The sequence below is a fragment of the Pogoniulus pusillus genome, chromosome 28 (genome assembly GCF_015220805.1).
Source record: "Pogoniulus pusillus isolate bPogPus1 chromosome 28, bPogPus1.pri, whole genome shotgun sequence".
NCBI lineage: Eukaryota > Metazoa > Chordata > Aves > Piciformes > Lybiidae > Pogoniulus > Pogoniulus pusillus.
The window spans coordinates 8822147-8843193 of record NC_087291.1 but is presented as its reverse complement, the minus strand read 5'-3'; the positions used below and the strand labels follow the sequence as shown (position 1 = coordinate 8843193).

Here is a 21047-nt window from a genome sequence, read left to right as displayed (position 1 = left end):
ATAGGGTAAAAAAAAACAAACAACAAAGCTCCATCCTTAGAGAAAAATCACCCACACATCCTTAGGAGATGCCTTCTGAAGGATCAGCGCCAAGCTGCTGGCTCACTGGCTCTAGGAATAATCTCCCACCGTGGCCAGTAATAGCATGTTTAGTCAGCTCTCCTGTTTTTCCAGGGAGTGGCAACGTGTGATTCATTTCACATGCAAGTGCCTGCTAAAGCGGACTTTGAGAAATCAAGCCAGGAAGTTGCAGTGAAGCACATTGCCATGGAAATACTCACTGGGGAAGGGAGGATGCAAATAAAGGCAGTGAAACTTGCTAGTCGTTTTGAGGATGTTACCCGTGGTTGCACTAATGCACATCAAATAAAGGGTGCTCGCACCAGGAGCATTTCTGTCCAAGAACAAACTTAAAGAAGAAATCTTGTATCCACTTGAAATACACAAGCCAGCACAGCAGAGCTTTCAGGTGCTTCTTGTTAATTAGAAGAGACACAAACACAGGTCTGGATGTCAGCAGCCAGTTTTGGGGCTATGCAGCAATTAACATAGAGGCTTCAAAGACTGTTTTCAAACCTGGCTGTAAGCAGGAAATGTTTAGGATTGAAAACTCACCTTGAGCCTTCAGTCTTTGTGGAAATGCTTGTGGCATGTGCTGCACAAGTCAGAACTCACAGCGCTTGGTTACTTCCTGACCGACTGGGAGAAAGACACGTCGTGAGCGTGATCTGCACTGGGAGCTGCCTGCCACACGCTCCCATCTCCTGAGCTGAAACCTGAAGTGCACCACTTCTGCATTGGAAAATCCTTCTGCATTACTCCTGCAGGAGAGGAGAAAGAGCAGGAGAACACCAGAGACTTTCGCCTGTAGGACAATCCGGGGTTTTGTACAGGACTGGATTTGTCTGCCTCATTTAAATAAGTGAGACCCGTGACAGACACAAGGACTCCACAGCAACAACTACGAAAATGAGTAATGCACATAATAAAACATAAATGACAGTAGTCTGGAAGGGAAAATAAAACCGCCCACATTGTTGCATGCCCTTTGAGCACGTCTGTGTGAAATTCCTCAGGTGATACGAAGATAAGGAATCATTGTGCAGGCCACCACAAGATGTCAGCATTGCAGAATGGTTATTTCTGTCAGGTACTGAAAGGGGCTTTGCACCCTCTGACTATTTCCCTTTAGAATTCTAACTTTTAAATTGGGGTTTTTTTTGTATGATGCTGTAATCTGGCATTATCTTTTTCTAACCCTTGACTTAGATCATGGTGTCTTGAGTACAGATGTTGATATGGTGGAAGATAGTACTGCATCTGCCTTTGGTGTGCTGTGGCACAGGTTTCCTCTCTGCCACTGTGAAAGCTCTCTTCTCCCTACCTGTGTTTTAGGGTTAGCTGTAGCCTTCTAAAGATCTGCCTGTGAAAATTTTGTTATTATTGGATGACTTTACCATGATTTAAAGAAAATGATCAGAAAAGCTAGGCTAGGACCATGTCTAACAGGTTGTGGTTACAGTTAGTAATGTCTAAATAATACAGAGGACAGCTTACCTGAAGCTGCATGAACTATGTGCTTCAACTTTAAACTGTAGATTAGATGGCAGCCACAGAACTTTATTTATGACTTGGGGCAATTAATGAGGCAGGAATTATAAAATATGTAGTTATTTTATTTCCACAAACTGTATACAAATGAGTTAGATTTAGGTTCTAATTCATTCGGGAAACTCTTCACAAGGATGCTTATGGGCAATTCATTAATTTAGGAGAACCAGAACATTGGAAAAGGTTTAACCACAAAATGGCTTTGCCCCACTTATAAATAGGCAACCTGGAGCCCTAGGGAAAGTCTGTTATACTCACAGTGGTGGAGTAGAATTCAGAGATAGTCCCTGGCTTCTTTGCAGCAGTGTTGGAACTGCTCAGTGTCTTGATAGCTGTTGAGAGGTTTTTAGATCTTCCCAGCTCTAGCAGGGTGCTGGGAAAGAGGCAGACAATCTCTGGCCTGATCCTGGTTCCTCTTGGCACAGAGGTTTGAAGAGGTGCAGGCAGGATCTCTTGCAGAGCTGCAGAGAGCAACGTGTCACTGGCATTTCTCACCATGCCGTGAGGCACTTAATGTCTTCTCCTAGTAAACTTGAGGCGCTTAAGTTTCCAGGTAATTCAAGCCCAAAACATCAGGGCTAAGCCCGTCTGAAGCATGAGGCAGAGCAGAACACATTGTCCAAGCTGAGAGCAGTGAGGCAGAGCAGCAGAAGCTGAGGCAGAGGCAGCACAGCTGCTTGCAGTTTAGCTCAGTTTGTATTGTTTGCCTGAGTGTGTAAAGGCTCCTTTGGCCACAGACATTCACCAATCAAAATGGCATTTACAAACTTGACCATATTAGGTGAAGCCAGGGCTTGCTCACCCTTATTTGGGCAAGACACTAACAAGTGCATAAACACCTGTTTATCACTTTGGGAGGGGTCATAACGACCCAAGCCTTTGTTTTCCTCCCACCTTTGCTTCCCCCATCAGCAGAAGGGTGGGGCAAGCCAGGACATGTTTTAAGCCCATTAGCCTTCCAGGACAATTTACACTAATGATAAATGAAGACTTAGGAGGAGATAAAATTTCTAACATGTCTCAAAAGTCTTCTTTCCATAATAGTTTATTATGAACCATCTGGTCTTATCAATGTTTTATCAAAGCCCATCTGGCTGCTGTATTGTTCAAGCTATGCAGCAGCAAGAGTTCCTTACAAATTAGCCAAAGGAACAGCTATCAAATTATTGTGTAAGAGCCCCAAACATTTATGTCATCCTACATAAACAGTTGTTTTAAAAGCATATTATTCCACATTAAGATGAAGAAGTCCAAAAAAAAACACATCAGAAAGCAAATCTAAAGTGAGATTTATTCCCTATGCCTCTTCATTCTTCTTTGTTTTACATCTTTGGTTTCAGGCAGTTTCAACATGATCTAAAGTGCCAAATGAGGAAAAACACCCAAATATTAGGGTGTGGTTTTGTTTCAACAAAACATTGCAAATGGAGGATATCTGTCACTGAGCCTCAAAAAAAAAAAAAAAAAAAAAAAAAAAAGGGAGTCCTATCAACTTTGTATCTGTGCACACACACATCTTGCAGACTGCAAGCACTCTGGCAGGGTTTGTTAAAGTACAACTGTGCAGCACATGGCACTATTTAAAGTATGGTTGTACAGTGCTTAGCACTACAGGCAGCAGGGTACAACCAACTGTAAATCATTATATCACGTGGATTAGCATAGCATAGAATCAGTCAGGGATGGAAGGGACCACAAGGATCATCTAGTTCCAACACCCCTGCCATGGGCAGGGACACATATCAATTTAGCATCTTGCCCTAAAATTTAGCATCTCACTTCAATTTACATCTTGCCTCCATTTTATATCTTACCCCAAAATTTAGCATTTTATCTCCATTTTATATCTTACCCCAAAATTTAGCACCCTATCCCAACATTTAGCATCTTATCTCCATTTTATATCTTACCCCAAAATTGAGCATCCCACCCCAAAATTTAGCATCTTAGCTCCATTTTATATCTCACCCCAATATTTAGCATCCTACTTCAGTAAGTTGCATTCCCACTCATAACTATACAGTTAGGATTTCAGTTCAATAAAAAATGTGATCCTAAAATTAGCGTGGTTCATACTGAGTTTGTATGTTATAGAGAACCTCAGAGTCACAGTGAATGGAAGAACTAAGGCAAGCACATCTAAAGGCTCCATGGGAAGTTTGGGACAAAGCTGGCAAAACAAGAAGAGTTGATTGATCCATGGGGAAGAGCCTGTGACTGAAGCTACCTATAGGGAGGAAAGCTGACTGTAAAGAACAGTTTTTCTTTATTCTCATTTACACAGTTCTCTGGCATCCTCTGAAGGGATGTCTGCACTCACACCCTCACAAACACTATCTGACTGCAGAGGCAAATGATTTGGGCAGAAATTCCCAAAGAATCCACAGCATGTGGTTGCAGTTCCTCGTGGGGCAGCCAGCTGGATGGTGTTTGGATTACACTGACGGAGAACTCGAGCATGGCTGTAGTCAAACCTCGCAAAGTGTTCAGGAGCTGATATTAATATTTCACTGACTAACAGCAGGCACTTGTTTTCATCCACTACAACGTTTGTAGCACTAGTGTTATTATGAATAAAACACATTTTGTCTCTCCCTTTTGTTTTTTTTGTGCCTCCTTTGCTTTTCGTGTGTGGTTTTTGTTTGTTGTGTAGTTGTTTGGTGGGACTTTTTTTGTTGTTTTTTTTTGTTTGTTTTGGTTTGTTTCCCAGTTCTTAAAGAGGGTCTACAGGAAAGATAAGCAGCTACTCTTTATAAGGGAATGTAGTGATAGGGTGAGGGATGACAGTTTCCAACTGAAGGAGGGTAGATGTAGATGGGGTATTAGGAAGAAATTCTTTGCCATGAAGGTGGCAAGGCACTGGAACAGGGTGCCCAGAGAAGCTGTGGGTGCCTGCTCCCTGGAAGCGTTCAAGGCCAGGCTGGATGGAGCTTTGAACAAGGATGGAAGTGGAAGGTATCCCTGCTCATGGCAGGGAGGTCAGAACCAGATCATTCCATAATTTTATGATTCTAGTTTGCAGCTCCTTAGTTCCCTTTCCCATTACCTGTTACCTGTCAGCTTGATCCCTCTTTCAGAGCTGAATGATTACCAGGATTCTTTTTCCAGGGCAATATGAAAAGGATTTCTGCAGGAGAATGAAGTGAATGCACAGAGACAGAACCTGAGCATTTTGTTTAGATGTTGAAGCAAGCCTCAGCCCACAGAAGTAGCAGATGCAGGGAGGAGACGACTATAAACAGCGAAGAAGCCAGTGCCTCCAGAGGGTCCTGAGGTGCTGTGACCTTGCGCTGCTACTACAGAGGAGTCAGAGCTCCAAGAGCTTCCCCACCCAGGGTCTCAGCAGCAAGAGCTACCAGTGGCTGCATGTGCCTTGTGCTGTGGAATTGCACACCACAAGGGAGACAAAAAGGGAAAAACCCCACCCCATTTAACATGAGGCTGATAGTTCAGCCCCACTGGGTACTGAGGTTATTGGTGTCTCAGCTTCAGCATGCAAAGGGTTTTCTTTTCAGCATCTTACAGAAGCTGGAGTGAGAACATTCCCGGGATTTCCCCACCGAAAGGAATCAGCTTGAGAAGGACACAGTTCTTCTTGAAACAGGGAGCAAGGGCTGCTGAAATTCGTGTGGGCTGCTAACTGCATGTGAGCTCCTTCTGCACTACTGAACAGTGTAGCCCCCAAAGCCAGCAAGGTGCTGTAGAGGGGTAGCTGTGGGTCAAGCAGACTGGGCTGCAGCTGCCCTTCTGAACAGAAGGTGGCAGCAGGGGGGTCCTGGCGATTCGTACAGCCGGTGGCCGGGGCTGGAGTCACCCACACCCAGGTATTCACTACGCTGGAAAAACACTCAGATGTGAAACTAAGGGCAGGAATATGACGCTTAAAAATGTATTTTATTTGCTCTATCATAGAACTGAAAATGGTGTCCTTGCTGCTTGTACTGCCCTTGTGTGTTCAAATGATTTGGGGCAACTAGCACCTGAAGTGGGTGATGCAAGTAACCTTGGGTGGGAGATGGGAATGCACTTCCTCCTGCAGAACTGGTCGCAGTCATCTTGAGCTGTGGCTTATTTGGCTCTTCTGCAGTTTGTTTAGCCTCAGCAATGACAATACACCACAGTATGAGCAATGCAGTTCCTTAGAGAGAAGGGATACCAGCCGTGGCCCAGGAGGAAGCATTAGCCTGAAAGGAAGCAACTGGAAACTGTTACTAGGAAAGAATTAACTGTAGTCGTTCTTATGGCTAGAAGCCTGTGATTGCACACTTCAATACCAAGAATTTCAACAACGTATCTTGTCGTTCCTCTCATTTATTTTCCCCTCATCGTTTCAAACAATTCCTGCCAGCATCACAACCAAAGCATTCACATAAGCATCAGCTTTAGAAAGCTTTGGAGCTATACAGAATACAGTGGAGTTCTTCCTATGGCCTTTCCAGTGACAGGAGGCATCCAGATCTCTTTTCCCAGTTTCTGATACTCACAAAAGTGAGAATACAATATCCTTGGGTTCTCTACCCTCCTTCAACTTAGAACTTTTACTCTCCAACATGAAAGAGGAGTATGTTAAGAACGAGTTGGGCTCACAATCTGCTGGTAAGTAGAGAACTCAGAGAAGGTCAAGCTTGTTCTAACTAGCCTGCCTGTGAAAGTTCTCTTCCCCACTGAAGGACCTAAGAATTTGGTGTGCTGCTTTTGAATTTCATAAGACAATTGATTTCCCTATCCCCCAAACCTATGCAGCTATTATATAGCTCTACTTGCTTTCAGAAGATTCGTTCCATTGACTGAAGTGCATGTACCAAACAATTAGTACAAGCAGAACGAGATCTCTTGACTTCACTCCATCTTCAGTCTGTCAATGGCTGAAACAGCTACGAGTAAACAAAACAGTAAATCTCTCAGCTATTAGACAAGTTCTCATCTACTGATGAATCTACACAATCTTTCTCGCTCTAGGCAGCAGTCTTAGGCTTTGCAGACATCTTTATAAAATCTAAGAAAAAAAAGGATTTTTCAAGGCATCTACTGCAGCAGTTCAAGATAAGAAATTAGTGATTTAGGAAAGAATTTTATTACAGAAATTTTTAATAAAGAAACCCAATGTTAACTAAGAAAAAAACCCCAAAACATATGACCCTTAGTAAGACAGCAAGTAATCCATCAGCTAAAACTCCCTCAAATTAAAAGAGTGTCCTAACACTTAGAGGAAGTCAGTAATTCCTGAAGAATGTGAAATGACAGACAGAAACAGCAGCTGATGTTCATGCACAGCATCTTTTCTTCCAGGAATTTATTATCATTCCAAGAGCCTGTAAAAACATCAGCGAACCCACAGAGTCCGAGTTGCAGTTAACTTAAGCCTCGGTTACACACAGCTCAGTAGAGCAATATTGATTTACCTCAAATGAGGGTTTACACATAGCAATTGCAAATATTTCCCTTGGTACAGAGTAAGCAAAGACACAAATTAATAACTCTAGAGCAGAATTTGGTATCTGGCCAGCTTTTAACCCCATGAAAAACTCAGAGCAACCCCACAAATTGTTCTGCATCTGCTGCACTAGAGGGGTTTTAAGTTAAAAATCAACAACTTCAGCATGGACAGCAATGTTTGGAAAATGAGAGAAATGTAACAGAGGTATTAAGAAAAAGCCAAGATGTGTCTGTTACTATGCAGAGCAAGCTCTGCTCATCTGTCAGTGTTTTTCCTCATGCTATAGTGGTTTGAGTCATTTGTGGTAAGCAAAATGACTTTAACATAGAGAGATCACCGCAAATGAACAGACAGCTGAGCTTAAACACAAATTGGATGCGAAGTCTACACAAGCCAAGTTTACCTTACACTTCTGTAGGGGAGAACAGCCTGCTTTCAGTCTGGGCAGCCCTTCACCATGCTGTAGGTACTTGGCACGTTACTAGCTCAAGGGGCAATCTTAAATTTACTCCATAGCCATTTCTTCACAAGACAAGTTCCTACTGGCCTGGGTATCCGTGATTAGGTACTAGTAATGAGCATCCCTTGCCATCTTCCTCTCCCTTTTATAGTTATGAAAAGATACTAACTGCTTCTGTAAGCACCACTTTCCCCAGCAATTTGAACTAAATGCTAGTTATTTCAGGTACCAATTAAAAAGCATATTAAATCTCCAAGAAACTGATCTTCAATGAAGTGATTTCCATTGGCATGATGAGCAAGTTCCAAAGCTCTTAACCCAATACAGAACCAAAACGGCTGGATTTCAGAAAACAGAAGTTGATTCTTTACCACTATAAAAGCTGTTTTTCTTTCAGGCTCCATCCTTATTCTGCCATGCACAACAGCTGTGTAGGAACAGATTTATTGATACAATTCTCCCAGCTCTTCCTGGAACCTCTGTGCTCCCTTACACCAAATCTTTATACTCACTGAGCCTGGGAAATGCTACAGGACCACACTCAGGAATTACAGGTTGACCAGGAATTACAGTCAGTGCACTCCCACATTTTTCAAGATCCTAAACCATCAGTACTGTACCTTATGCACAGTGAGACTATGAGACATAGTTGAGATTGGCTCTGATTGGCAGATCTGTCCTGCATCACCATCTTTAACACAAACCCCACCACACTGATACAATTTCCCTCCACTGATTTATGTTTCCTCGGTTTTGAAAACTGTTTTATGGAGATGATGTGGTTTGTGGTCTCCACATCTGTGCTAAAGCAATTTATGCTTTTCAGAATCAACAATTCATGTATAGCTATAAGTTAGTTCCATCAGCTTACCTCTTTCCCTGCCTCAGGTGTTCAGTGTGTTAGCCATACAACTGCCACGGAGTGTGTTCCAGGTAACTGAGAAACAACTAGAACGCAACACCACTACCAGACAGATTGGGAGAGTGATAAATAAGGCTTCCAGCAGATGGAAGCTCTTTCACCCTTGCCATTTCTGGCAAGGGTGAAAGATCACTACAGCAGCTAGACTCATTTCAGCTGTCACTAACAACCTTCGAAGAAAAGATGCTTCCAACCCCTGGGAAAAAGTCAGGGTGCTCTGTGGCCTTTTTCAAGTATGATTTATTAACGTCCAACTAAATCAGTTACAGAGACATAAGTAATAAATCAAACTGTGCATCGAGGTGCTCCAGGATTATTACACATTTTTGGAGCAAGTGAAGCAGAAAACAGGAGTGATCCTGACTGCAGCAGGTTCTCAAAAATGTGGAAGTCAGTGATAATTCTAGCGCACATGATGTACCTCCCTGCATTCTGAAATCACTAATGCTCTACCAAAGCAAAGAACAGTCAGCATTTAGCAGCTTTGGGTATCTAATACCTCATACGTGTGGCATTTTCCCCAGTATTTGATCTAGTAAAATCCTGCTAATGTAAATAACAAGACTGCCAGATTCTGAGGGACACCAACCATCTCAAAGGTGTGGAAGTTGAAGGAGCTCACCACTTCTTGTGGATCAATCTCCCAAACATTCTCACGAGCTTTATTACAGTTTTGTTGTATAAAACAAACCCACCAAACCCACAGTCTGTATAAACCCCAAACTGCTTAAAATAATTATTTCTTTAACATATGGCAACTACTTGTGTGGGAAATGTCTCTTATTGCTTTCAAAAGCTGCAGCAAGAACAGTATCTAAGAACCAAGCAGTACAGTAACATATTTGGTGGTAAGTTACACCATTCACTAAGTTTCCACAGATAAGCCAAATAACATGCAGCTTCTTATGAACCCACAGCTACTGGAGTAAGTTGCACCCACCAGCAGCTAGAAAACAGAAAGGATGAATTAGTGAATACTGTGAATCATATTTATATGGGCATAATCCACAAATGAAAACACATTCAACTCAAAAAACTCCCACCTTTCCATTTTATCTTCACCACTTTGAATAGCACCCTTGCAAGATGCATTCGGTTATGTGGAGAAGTTGGGCTTTGTCCTTCTGTTTTATATGCACTGTGGGTCAAATTTTGCACTCCTCTTCATCTTGCTCTGCCTGTATGGGCTGTACACAAAATAAGGTAACGCTGAAAATTTCCTGCTCTGCAAAGCTGGTCATCTAGAGAGATGGCAGAAGAGAGTTACACAAAAGCAGATGCAAGGAGATTAATTAGGAGTATGCCAAGGGTATTAATTAGGAGTATGCTGAGCAGATAGAGCTGCACATTTCCATAGCACGCTACCCTTACCAGACTGTGGTCTGAATCCAGAGTGCAAGTGGGAAGAAAGTCCTGGTCACGATCAAGAAAAAGATTCAGAAGTAGGCCATAATATTTACAGAGAAGGCTTTTTAACTCCAATTTTTAGGCATGATTTATCATTTAAAGCTTGTTACAATGAATTGTTTTCCTGTTTTTTAGGGAAAAAAATCAATGAAGTGAAAATGTGACACTAAAAAGGGAATTCCAGCTATGAGGGACAACATAGACAACCTAAATAGAATTGTAAACAGGTGAGGGAAGGCAAAGGGCATGGGAAGGGGTAAGGCTTTTCATACAATACTTTTTTGGTGGGGGTTGAGACTGGCACTGAATCTTTGTGTGACCCCCAAAGCTGTCCCTGGTTGCACGTTTCACTGCCATGAATACATAACAGGTGAAGGTGTTTGCAACCACCACCTCCTTCAGGAGCCAGGTTTTAGAAGAGGCCAAGAATCCTGCTTCAGGTCCTTCAAAACTTGGTGGTGAAAGAACAGATCTCTAGGATGGGTTTTTTTGGTCAAAACTTTTGAATGCTTTGCTCTTCCTTCCAAATGTCTCATTTTTTGAGCTCTGTATAAAGGACCCAAATGCTGTAATTCAAAAAAAGCATCTAAAAAGAGCAGATCAGTGCTGGAAAACTAACACACAAAGCATATCTTGGAGAGCAGAGATTAAGAAAGGAATGCAATGATCAATGATGTGCTCCATTTCCACTTAGTCTAAAGGGCACTTGATGCTATCAAGTATAGTCTCCTAAACAAATACCTCTCCAAAACTACATTAGGTAATGTGTATAAAGTTGTCAAATAAGAGAGCTATAACTGTAGGCAACTGCCATCAAGAGATGTTAAGACTGATCCACTTTGCTAAACAGCTTGGGGATCATTGCTGTGTACAAAAGGAAGCAGCAAGTGACCTGTTATGGCTTCTTTTTCTTATAAACTACTTAGGGTAGAAATAGGGAGGAAAAAAGTCTCTTAGTGTGAGTTATTAAAAACAAGTGGCTTACTTGTATGGCAGGAAGCTAAAGTTTTGCACCCATTACTACACCTCAAGTTTTAGGGAAGAAAACTACCAAAATGTCATAGTTTACCAAGACTAACTGTAGAGAGTATATTAAGGTTTCTGAACGATGAATGCATTTGTATGTGAACGATGAAGGTATTGGTATGCAGAAGCACACAGAAGAAATAGAAAACCAATATTCTCCCACTCCTCAGTGTAAGGTTGACAAAGGATTGACAACTAAATCCGATTGCCTTGTAGAAAAACAAGTAAGGACCACCATGCTGCAGTCAGAACCATGGTTACAGAGCGTTTGCAGAAGCATATCAGAGAGATACAAAGGAGATACTAATTGTACAAAGATTTTGCTTCATATATTTAAGAAATGCCCTGAGTTATGCTCAGATTTTTTTTTTCCTGGAGATGACAGTAAGATTCTGAAGTTTACCTTCTTGACATGGGAATTTCATCAAGTCAATGCTGCTTGTCATTAATCCAGTGACTGTAGTGATTTTAAGATTGTAAGATACAAAGCAACACTGCCAGTCTGATTTCTCAAAAATCACGACACAAACACCCAATATGAGATTAGTTTTGTTTAAAACTTGCTGATTTTAATGCATTACAATTCTCCAGCTTTGCCTTTTGGCCTCTATTCCTTTCATTTCAGATGCTATCAGTTATGTCATATGACAAAGTATGGGGGAAATCCCTTCCATACATGAAAAGTACAAACCCAGCAATTAGATGAGACAGTGATCACAGCAGCTGCCAAATATGTCAATGAACAAGTTTAACCCAACCTCCACAAATTTTCTTTACTTTCTTAAAAGCTTTCAAAAATATTGTATTTTCCCCATCCTCTTTTGTTGTCAAAAGAATGTTATTTTTAGTATAAATAGTAATTGCCAACAGCAAGGATAATTACAAATACCAACTCATTTCTGTGCCAAGTTCTGACAGTTGATAGAAGAATAAAACACAAGAAGGGAGCAAGCCATGAAGAGATTCTTTTCCTTGAAATGCCAAACAGCCCCCAAAGATTCAGATTTCCTTTGGAGTGGAAGTGCAGATTTTGTCTTGATACTGATGTGAACCTTGCCTTGTTGTAAGCCCCTGACATAGCAGCCAAGCCTTTGAAAGAGATACTAAATGAAAATAATTACACTACATTCTTTGGTAATAAATTACAGGAATAATAATGAGACAGAGTGAAAAATGGTGGAAGAGCATTCATCTGCCTCTAAGCCTTTAAAGAAACAGAAAGCAAATTTCAAATACACATCTAATCTGATACCACAGATCTGATTTTAAATGGCATTCATAGGATTTCCTTCATGTGACATATAATAAATGGCTCGATTTTTAATGGGTTTTCTTTAGAACAATGCAGCACAAAGTGCAAGCTTTTCTAAGCTACTAGTCCCTCTAGGAGTCTCCTTTATCCATGCCATGTCCTGTTGTAAGTCATTTTAACATGCCAACAACATTTGGGTTTGCTTTCTGCCATTAAAGTGGCATGTAAGAAAATGAAAAGGCAGTGATGATGGTGCTAGGATATAGACCTATACCTTGATAATTGCATTGTTGCCAGAGAGTCACAGACACATAGAACAGACCTGAAGGATCCTAGGTCAGGCTTGAGTTGCAGATAAGTAGGAATATAAAATTAATGTGTTAGTGACTGTGCCTTTGTGAATTGATGGAAAAAGCAGGAATACTGCCCCATGTCTATAGTCTTCATTCAAAAGAGCAATTTCTACTACATTTGTTTCCTGCTAAACTCCTGACCTGTGTTTTAGTAGGTTCACAAATCTAGCCACATGTATAAAATGACAGGAAAAGGGATGCAACCGATTTAGTGCAAGACACTTAAATATTTATCCGACCATAACACACAAACAGAGGAAGATCATAGACTCCGTACACTTCTCCATAAGGCAGATGGTCATATTTCAAATGTAAGATATGCTGTTTATTTCTTAAGAGGTAGAAAATATCAAAATACTAAGAAAAAAAATCTCTAGCTTAAAGCAATCAGCTTGCTTGCTTTTTAAAAAGTCTTACTGCTGCAATTTTTAGGTTAATAAAAAACAAACGAAGCTACGGAAGCACAGGATTTCGTGCTTTGTGTAGGTTTGACTTACTGGAAAAAGAGAGAGCTTTTTTCATCTAGTCAGTGCTCAAGCAATATATACAAAGGATCTCCTCTTCTTGCCCTGTTGGGGGCTATAAATTTCAAGTGGAAATTTTTTTCCTGGTGGAAAATTTTGGCGATTCCTGAATTTCTAGCACTACGTTTAGCCAGATACAGTTCGTGTATAAGGCAGTAGAACCACTGATGTAAGCTCAGAACTACCTCCTCTGTAATGCTAAGAAGAAAGCTAACAGAAACAAAAGCTTATGGAAATATTTTCTACAGGCAACAAAAGACCATACTCAGTTTCCAGCACCACTGATGTCTGTTTTATCAGTTTTACACCAACCTAAAGACAGCTCGACTACTCACTGAATTGTGGAAGCCTGCTTAAGAGTTTGAGTTACTAAGGCTTGCACTCTGACTTCTCAGCACGGCTAGGAGATGCTGATGCTACTGTCTCCAGTGTAATTCAATAAGGCATAAGTTAGAACTGACATCATTACACATTGGAAAAGTAGTGTAAAAGCTCCTCTTTTCTCTCTCTCTGTTAACATTCAGTACTATTTATTAAATATCTTTATAAAAAGAAGTTAGGTTATTTATACATTCAAACAATCACTGCAACAGTCAGGGTAAAGGAAGCTAATCATCAGAGTCTAAGTTAAGCACAGTTCTGGAGATACACTCACTTGCACACATACACACACACTTCACATATATTATATGTGTGTAGGTGTGTCTGTATATTTATATATATATATTTGTATATAGAGAGATATATTTATATATACTTCTTTTAAAATCAAATCCAAGACTACAGCACAAAATGTCTTCAGTTAGCTCCTCTTTCACCAGAGGACAGGATTGTCCAGTTTGGAAAAACCAGGTTCTTTTCTAAGTTCCATGTACGTTCCATTGCTCACCCAGGAGTCATCACTGGATTTCCTGTTCAAGATGAAACAAATACCTTGAATGTAAAGCTAGTATTTGCCATATATATGCTGTGTAATGCAGTGTAGCACTGTGCACAGGTACCAAAACCAGCCCATGAACCAGGTGTAACTCAGTGCAGCCTTCGAACAATGCAATATAGATTGAGAGCCAAACTGGTATGGCTGCACTGGGCTTTGGAGATGCATCTCGGTAGCCTGGTGTTCAGCTGAGATCAACACTCTTACCTCACTGTCATATGCCAGTGCTTAGCACTTAAAACTGCAGTCCGGGTTTATTTCATGGTGTGAAAGGCAGCTTTGAGTGGAAAGTGCAAACTATCCTTTTACCTCTCCAAAGGTATAAAACAGCACCACTGTTACTGCATAAAGAAATCTTGGAGCTCTCAGTCAAGAAGTGAGATTCATCATATCAGGCACCATATCCTGAAGGAATCAGTCTGCTTTTAGTCTGATGTGCAACATATTTGTTATGACAGCTAACTGTTCTTTTAAGTAAATCAAGGCTTATGATTTCTTGAAGAATCAGTGTTAAAAAGCCAAATGCACAACTCGTATCTACTCTGCACTGGATAAACCTTTTGCTATATGGTAATTAAATTCTTTACTCTGTTATTTAAATCTACACCACAAATCTCAATTTTCAAATCCTCGTTGTGAGGATCCAAATCCTCATCCTTACTGACAATTCTTATTGTGAATATACAATTATGAAGTATTAGCCTCGGCTCTGCTGGAAGCAATATTTGTTTCTTTTTAGTATGTGTGATTGCCTCGTGATGAGTTAGCTCACCAGCTTGTCAGACACACAGTGGTCTAAGCCATTCTCTTTTTCTCTTGATTTAAATGTCTTTGTTTTTATTTAGCACTATATATGTACACAGAAGAAAAAAACAAACCAGGATTCCAGATCAGTTCAGAATTTCAGTAGATGATAGCATATGCTCTTGTATAGTACCTGAAAAACCGAGGCTGATGCTCTAGATTGTTCTCTTCCAGTACCTTCCTCCGTTCTCTTTGTAGCTGCTCAATCCTCTGCTTTTGCATTTCAGCTCCTTCAATATTTCCTTCTTCTAGAAACCTGTAGCACCAGCAGTAATAAGAGACAGAATTGGTGCTCCTGTCCCCCATCTTTGCCAGGTTGTCCAGAGCTGCAGATCTAATCTTTACAGCAGTGTCTGAAAGGTAAACAGCTACATCTACAGACAACTGCACTATCAAAAGGCACTTGAGGGAATAAAAGTCTCACAACAATTTCAGAGTCATTGTTATTCTCTTTTACTTGGAGGTTAGCAACAGTAGAAATATCCACTGCAGAAAGACATTTCAAGTATTCAGTTTTTGGTTGTTCAAACACAGTCCACTCAACTTCCAGTACCTGAAGTACTGAAGTTCTAACATCTTTGGAAAGGCAGTTACCTGGAAGCATCCAAGAGCCAATTTTAGGCAATGCTAGTCTGTTTCAGATGCACATTTATGCAGAAACTGAAAACATGCTGCTGGTATCTACACAAAACAGTCTCAGCTTAGGCTAAAGTCAGCGTAGAGAAGATTCAGAACTATTTGAGGAAGATATTTAAGAGTTAAAACTCAGTACCTTTGGTCTGGCCTAAAACGTGTATCAGTGGATGGGAGGAAAGGCCTAGTTTGCAGGTCCAGTTCATTTAACTCCAGTGCAAATTGAGTGAATCCATACCACTGTTCATAATCTTTAGGCATTGGATCTACAGAAGAGAAGAGTACATTCAGAATTCCAGTTAAATGCTGTTCTCTTTAGAAGGAAAATTCCAAGCTTCTCTCAGTCATTTGTTCATTTCAGTTGTGGGTGAATAAGAGGATTTCAGTAATGTGACAAGACAACATCCCCTTGATTACTGCTCTGCAACAAAGCAGAGTTTTGTTCCCTCAGCTGAATCAGAGCAAAACTGTGATCGAGACCTGGCTATTATCACAGTGCTTTTTCAAAACACAGTAGGCAAAACCTTGACAGGTTTGGGAGAAGTTCAGATATGGCTGTCATTAGGGAGTGAGCTCTGTGGGCAATCCTCCAGTGATTAACATGAGATATGTACCAAGTCTCTACACAAAAAGAGGAGGGCTTAGTTCCTCTTTCTTCCTTTTTTTTTTGGTCTGTTTTTCTTTTCTTTCGTTTTGGTTTTTTTTTCTTTTAGATCTTTCTTCCATTTAGACCCCTCAATACCTACTTCATGCCCAAATACCTGCTTCATGCCTGGAGAAGAAAAAGCTTTGAGAAGACCTGATAGTGGCCTTCCAGTATCTGAAGGGGGCCTACAAAAAAGCTGGAGAGAGACTATTGACAAGGTCTTGTAATGACAGGATGAGGAGTAATGAGTTTAAACTGGCAGAGGGGAGATTCAAACTAGATGTTAGGAAAGGGTTCTTTCCAGTGAGGGTGGTGAGATACTGGCACAGTTTCCCAGGGAGGTTGTGGCTGCTTCCTCCCTGGAGGTGTTCAAGGCCAGGTTGGATGAGGCCTTGAGCGACCTGTTCTAGTGAGAGGTGTCCCTGTCTATGGCAGGAGGCTGGAACTGGATGAGCTTTGAGATCCCTTCCAACCTAAACCATTCTATGATTCTATGAAAGATGAAAATCCTAGAATCAACCAGTTTGGAAGAAACCTCCAAGATCATCCAGTCCAACCTAGCACCCAGCCCTGTCTATCATGGCACTAAGTGCCTCATCCAGTCTTTTCTTGAACACCTCCAGGGATGGCAACTCCACCACCTCCCTGGGCAGCCCATTCCAATGCCAGTCACTCTGGCAACAACTTCTGACATCCAGCCTAGACCTCCCCTGGCACAACTTGAGACTGTGTCCCCTTGTTCTGTTGCTGGTTGCCTGGCAGAAGAGACCAACCCCCACCTGGCTACAGCCTCCCTTCAGGTAGTTGTAGGCAGCAATGAGGTCACCCCTGAGCGTTCCCTTCTCCACACTAAACAACCCCAGCTCCCTCAGCCTCTCCTCATAGGGTCTGTGTTCCAGGCCAGATAGTGAATGGAGAAAAAGCAGGAAATCATAGGATTACTTGAGTTAAATGATGCATTCTTCTGGTGTAAATTTAAAATGCTTGACAGAAATCTAATATTCCACATAGAAATAACAAGAATTTAGGGCCCAATAGAGAGGTTAAAAGAGTAAGCTGATTCCTAAACAGATCTTAAATCCTTTATCTTAGCCATTCTGATTACTAACTTGCTCTCCATATGCAGTTGGAAGATGACGTTGTCCCACAGTATAAACTGTCATGCCACTTCCCAAAGAGTCGGTGCACGACGTTCCCAGCTTTATCCATGACACTGCCTTCAATCTCATGTGCGTTTGGATTCCAATACTTTGCCTAGAATTCAGAGAGAGAAGAGGAAAAAAAGAAGCATAAAAGGTGCAGTGTAACTGATCTTCCCAACAGCAGCATGGTGTATGTAGAGTGCTTTTCTGAAATAAAAACTATTCGTTTAGGTGTGCAGTATGGTATCATATGCAAACAACTGCTATTAATCAGCTTATTAAAATACTAACACTGAGAATTTCACTGATTTTTGTCTTTTTTAGGGGCAGTACTAGACAAAGCATAGGTTTTCATTGATTTTCCTTTACTAGGAAGAAGCCATCTATTGCCAAAACCTAATTTTCGTTTCAGTTATAAGGGCATTTACTAAGCCACATGTAAATACCTCTTATTAAAGCAAAAGCTTTGATTAATGCCACAACTTCTCACAAACTTCCCCAAGGACCTGCAAAGGTCTAGAAAAGAGCATTAGGTGGAGCACCCTCAGAAGCACGAGTTCTACAATTGCTGAATGTGCAACCACGGCACAAGCCAGTGGGTTAGCAACCTGCATGTTGTCAGTCTCTGTCAGCTGACACCTTGTGCCTATCTCTTATCAAAGAAAGTAGCTTTTTCATCAGATTTCTTCCTTTCCTTTCCTTCCAGTTTTCCACATCTCCAGTGCAATCACTAGAGAAGTCAGTACTTCACTTTTTTGTCTGGCTTTACCTAGCAAACAACAGAAAAGCCAGAGTTTCTCAGAGTCATAGGTAATTGCAACTGAACTACAGGAAAGTACAGCTTCTATGCTGTTGTACTGAGCTCCTGCAAAGATTATCTACCCACTGTTGTGCCAGTGAGTAAAGGCACAGGCAACACGGTTGCTGCTGTAGTTACCTTAATGAAAGTCAGTTTGCAGTGGCAAGTGTCATCATTGAGATTTTTGATGATGATCTCTCCATAGTGTTCAATCCATCTCTGCCCACTTAAAATGTTATGGATGCAAGATGTCACCTTGTTCCAAGCAAAATGGTCTTTAAAGCTGTAAGAAAAAAAGTCACACACACACAAAAAAAATCTCATGCCATGTTCAAATGAACTCAAACTTGTACAGGGAAAAAAACATCATTTTTTCCCCCAAGAATGCCTCAATGTCTTGTCTCACACCTCCTCAAAAACAAATCCTATGACAAACCTCTTCTGTTTTCCAGAAAACCCTTTTCACTTCCACTTACAAACTTTGAATTCAGTTTTCTCTCAATTTGCTTGTCCCTCTTTACCAGTTTTAAGTTTCCCAAAAGCAATTATTCTAGAATCTTCTCCTGGCTGAAGTGCCCATTTCACAGCTTGTAACACAGTGATAACTGAAAATACAAGGACATGAGCCACTGGAGTCATCAGAAGACTTATTGAGTGGAATGAGCTTGGCTCAACCTTTCAGGGCTGAACCTGTCTACATGCTTCAGGCAGGAGCAAAAGTTCTCACTGGGTTGCAGTTGCACACTGGAAGACAGCAGACAGGAAGAGGTGAACAAATAACCAATTGGTAATACAACACAGAATGATGGAACCAACCAGGTTGGAAGAGACCTCCAAGATCATCCAGTCCAACCTCTCACCCAGCCCTATCCAATCAACTAGACCATGGCACTAAGTGCCTAAGTTTGCAGAGGTGCAGACAGGATCTGTCTTAATGCCTTCTCCTGGGAAATTTGGACAGGATCTGTCTTAATGCCTTCTCCTGGGAAACTTGAGGCACTTAAGTTTGCAGGTAGTTCAAGCTCAGAACATCAGGGCTAAGCTGGTCTGAAGCATGAGGCAGAGCAGAACACGCTGTCCAAGAGCAGCAAGGCAGAAGCAGCACCGTGAGGCAGAGGCATCAAGGTAGGAGCAGCCTTTTATTAAAGAAGTAGATGTACTTATAGAAGAGATTTATAAAACCTCAAGAAAAGGAGTCTCCTGAAGACATATATTGTACAATTTGTTCTGGGGTATTGAGAGCCAAGTTGCTACCAGTAAGCTAAAGGGTAAACTTACAAACTTACCAGTTTCCCCATAGCAACTGCCTTGCACACATCCCATGAGAAAATTAGAATATTTCCTTACCTTCCCTTAATCACTTGCTTTCATTTGCTGTATTGCTGCAGTAGGCACAGAGGCAGTTCTTACAGACTAGCAGATACGTAACCAGCTTTCCCCAGTTTTCCTGCCCCTACCTGCAGGTCACAGGCTCTATCATGCATGTGAAAAATACTGTATATGCTCAAAAAAAATAACCTTCATGCTTCAGTTTTGCCTACAGTCTCAGTACCATATTTGTACCAAATTCTGTATCAGATACATGGGGATACAAAACAGGACATGGAGACCACATATCAATCAGATATGTTTTCCAGATCATCAGCCCTCCTGTGCCCTAATTTATTAGTGACCTTGCCTCTGAATCCTCACTCACATGCTGAAAACTCCAGCTTAAGCTGGCCACTATAAACACAGCCTTTTATACATTATCTTTTGGATACTATCTTGCTGTATCACAATTTTACCCACACTAAAAGGCATCTTTAGTCTGGTGAGTGCTGGGTTCATGGTTCTTTTTCTTCAGATGGCAGAATGATTAACTTCATAGACTCTCTTTGGAAAGCAGATGTAATTGGAACATTACTCACCTTTCAGATCTCTGGTTTTGCAAACATGATGAGTACAGGTCAGATTTTAAGGGATCTGAATTGTTGACCTGTAATGGGCACTCTGACAAGGCAGAACAGCAAACATTGCACTTCTTTTTTCAGTCTTAAATTAAACTATGCTCAACACATAACTACAATGATTACTTCCTTCCTTGTATAATAAGCATCAACCATGCAACTGCTTTTGTTTATCACTCACAATAATTATTTTGCAGTAATGGTAGCTATTTGCCTCACCTACAGACCCCAGGGTGTTAGGGTCTGTACAGATGGAGGTACAAAAGACAAGAACGCTAACACCACTCTGGCCCCCAAACTCATATTCAAGCAAAAGAATCCATAGCTTCCTCTACCATGCAATTTCCCCCTGTGAGTTAAAAAAAAAAGATATGTAAAGCTTAAAATCAACTCTTGAAAATAGCAACTTAGCTATTTTCAAGATACACAGAAATGCATTTTTTTTTCCTCCCTCATCTTTTGATGTTTTTTTTCTAACCTTTGCCTGAGTTAGTACTTCTGTTTTATACTCCTAGTTTTGATGGGTTCCATGTTCCTCCTTCCTCCCTCCTGTTTTAAACTTAATCACAACCACTAATTCTTCCAAAGATCTGATGCTGCACAGCACTTGCCCATCTGGGAGAGATGTGGTTCCAGTGTGTGCACGCATGTGGGTGCCCGAGTGAACAGCAGAGCGTGGCTGCAGCACTTACGCTGGGAGAGTTACGTGTGTCGTTCCAACTGGAACAATTTCCATGGACTTCCCCCAGAATTTGTTTTTCCATCTCACATCTGCAATGGGAAGAGTTAAAAAAAGAGACAAGTTTAGTCACAAGCACAGGTGAGACTATTTCTGCAACATAACAAAGTGCAGCATAACAGAAGTGTTCAAAGAATGCTGGGGGGGCCTTTGAATGTGGTTTTATTTGCTTTGGGGTTGGTTTATGTTTGAATTTTTTACTTTCTCTTCTTACTTTGTTTTGTTTGTGTGTTTTGGTGTTTTGGGTTTAAGGGTTTTGTGTTGTTTCTTCCCTGCCTCCTACCCCCCCCGGTTACTTTATCAGTTATTTAAATAGCAATGAACAGAGGTTTAAAGGTGTCCTCTCTCAAAAACTTTTTTGCAAGAGAGAAATATGAATAAGCTACAGACAGCACAAATTTCTCTG

General features: G+C 41.1%; 1 protein-coding gene across 3 annotated transcripts in view; it reads right to left on the bottom strand.

Moving 5' to 3' along the window:
• Positions 1-11401: 11401 nt before the first annotated feature.
• OSBPL3 (oxysterol binding protein like 3) overlaps positions 11402-21047 on the bottom strand; it is a 75876-nt gene continuing 66230 nt past the window's right edge. For all 3 annotated transcript variants that reach the window (XM_064167276.1, XM_064167277.1, XM_064167278.1), the window contains 6 exons: positions 20595-20673; positions 18092-18236; positions 17122-17266; positions 15506-15632; positions 14867-14989; positions 11402-13903 (listed from right to left, as the gene is read on the bottom strand). In XM_064167276.1, coding sequence (XP_064023346.1) covers positions 13807-13903; positions 14867-14989; positions 15506-15632; positions 17122-17266; positions 18092-18236; positions 20595-20673 — 716 coding nt within the window. In that variant the 3' untranslated portion in view covers positions 11402-13806. The remainder of the gene's footprint in view (positions 13904-14866; positions 14990-15505; positions 15633-17121; positions 17267-18091; positions 18237-20594; positions 20674-21047) is intronic.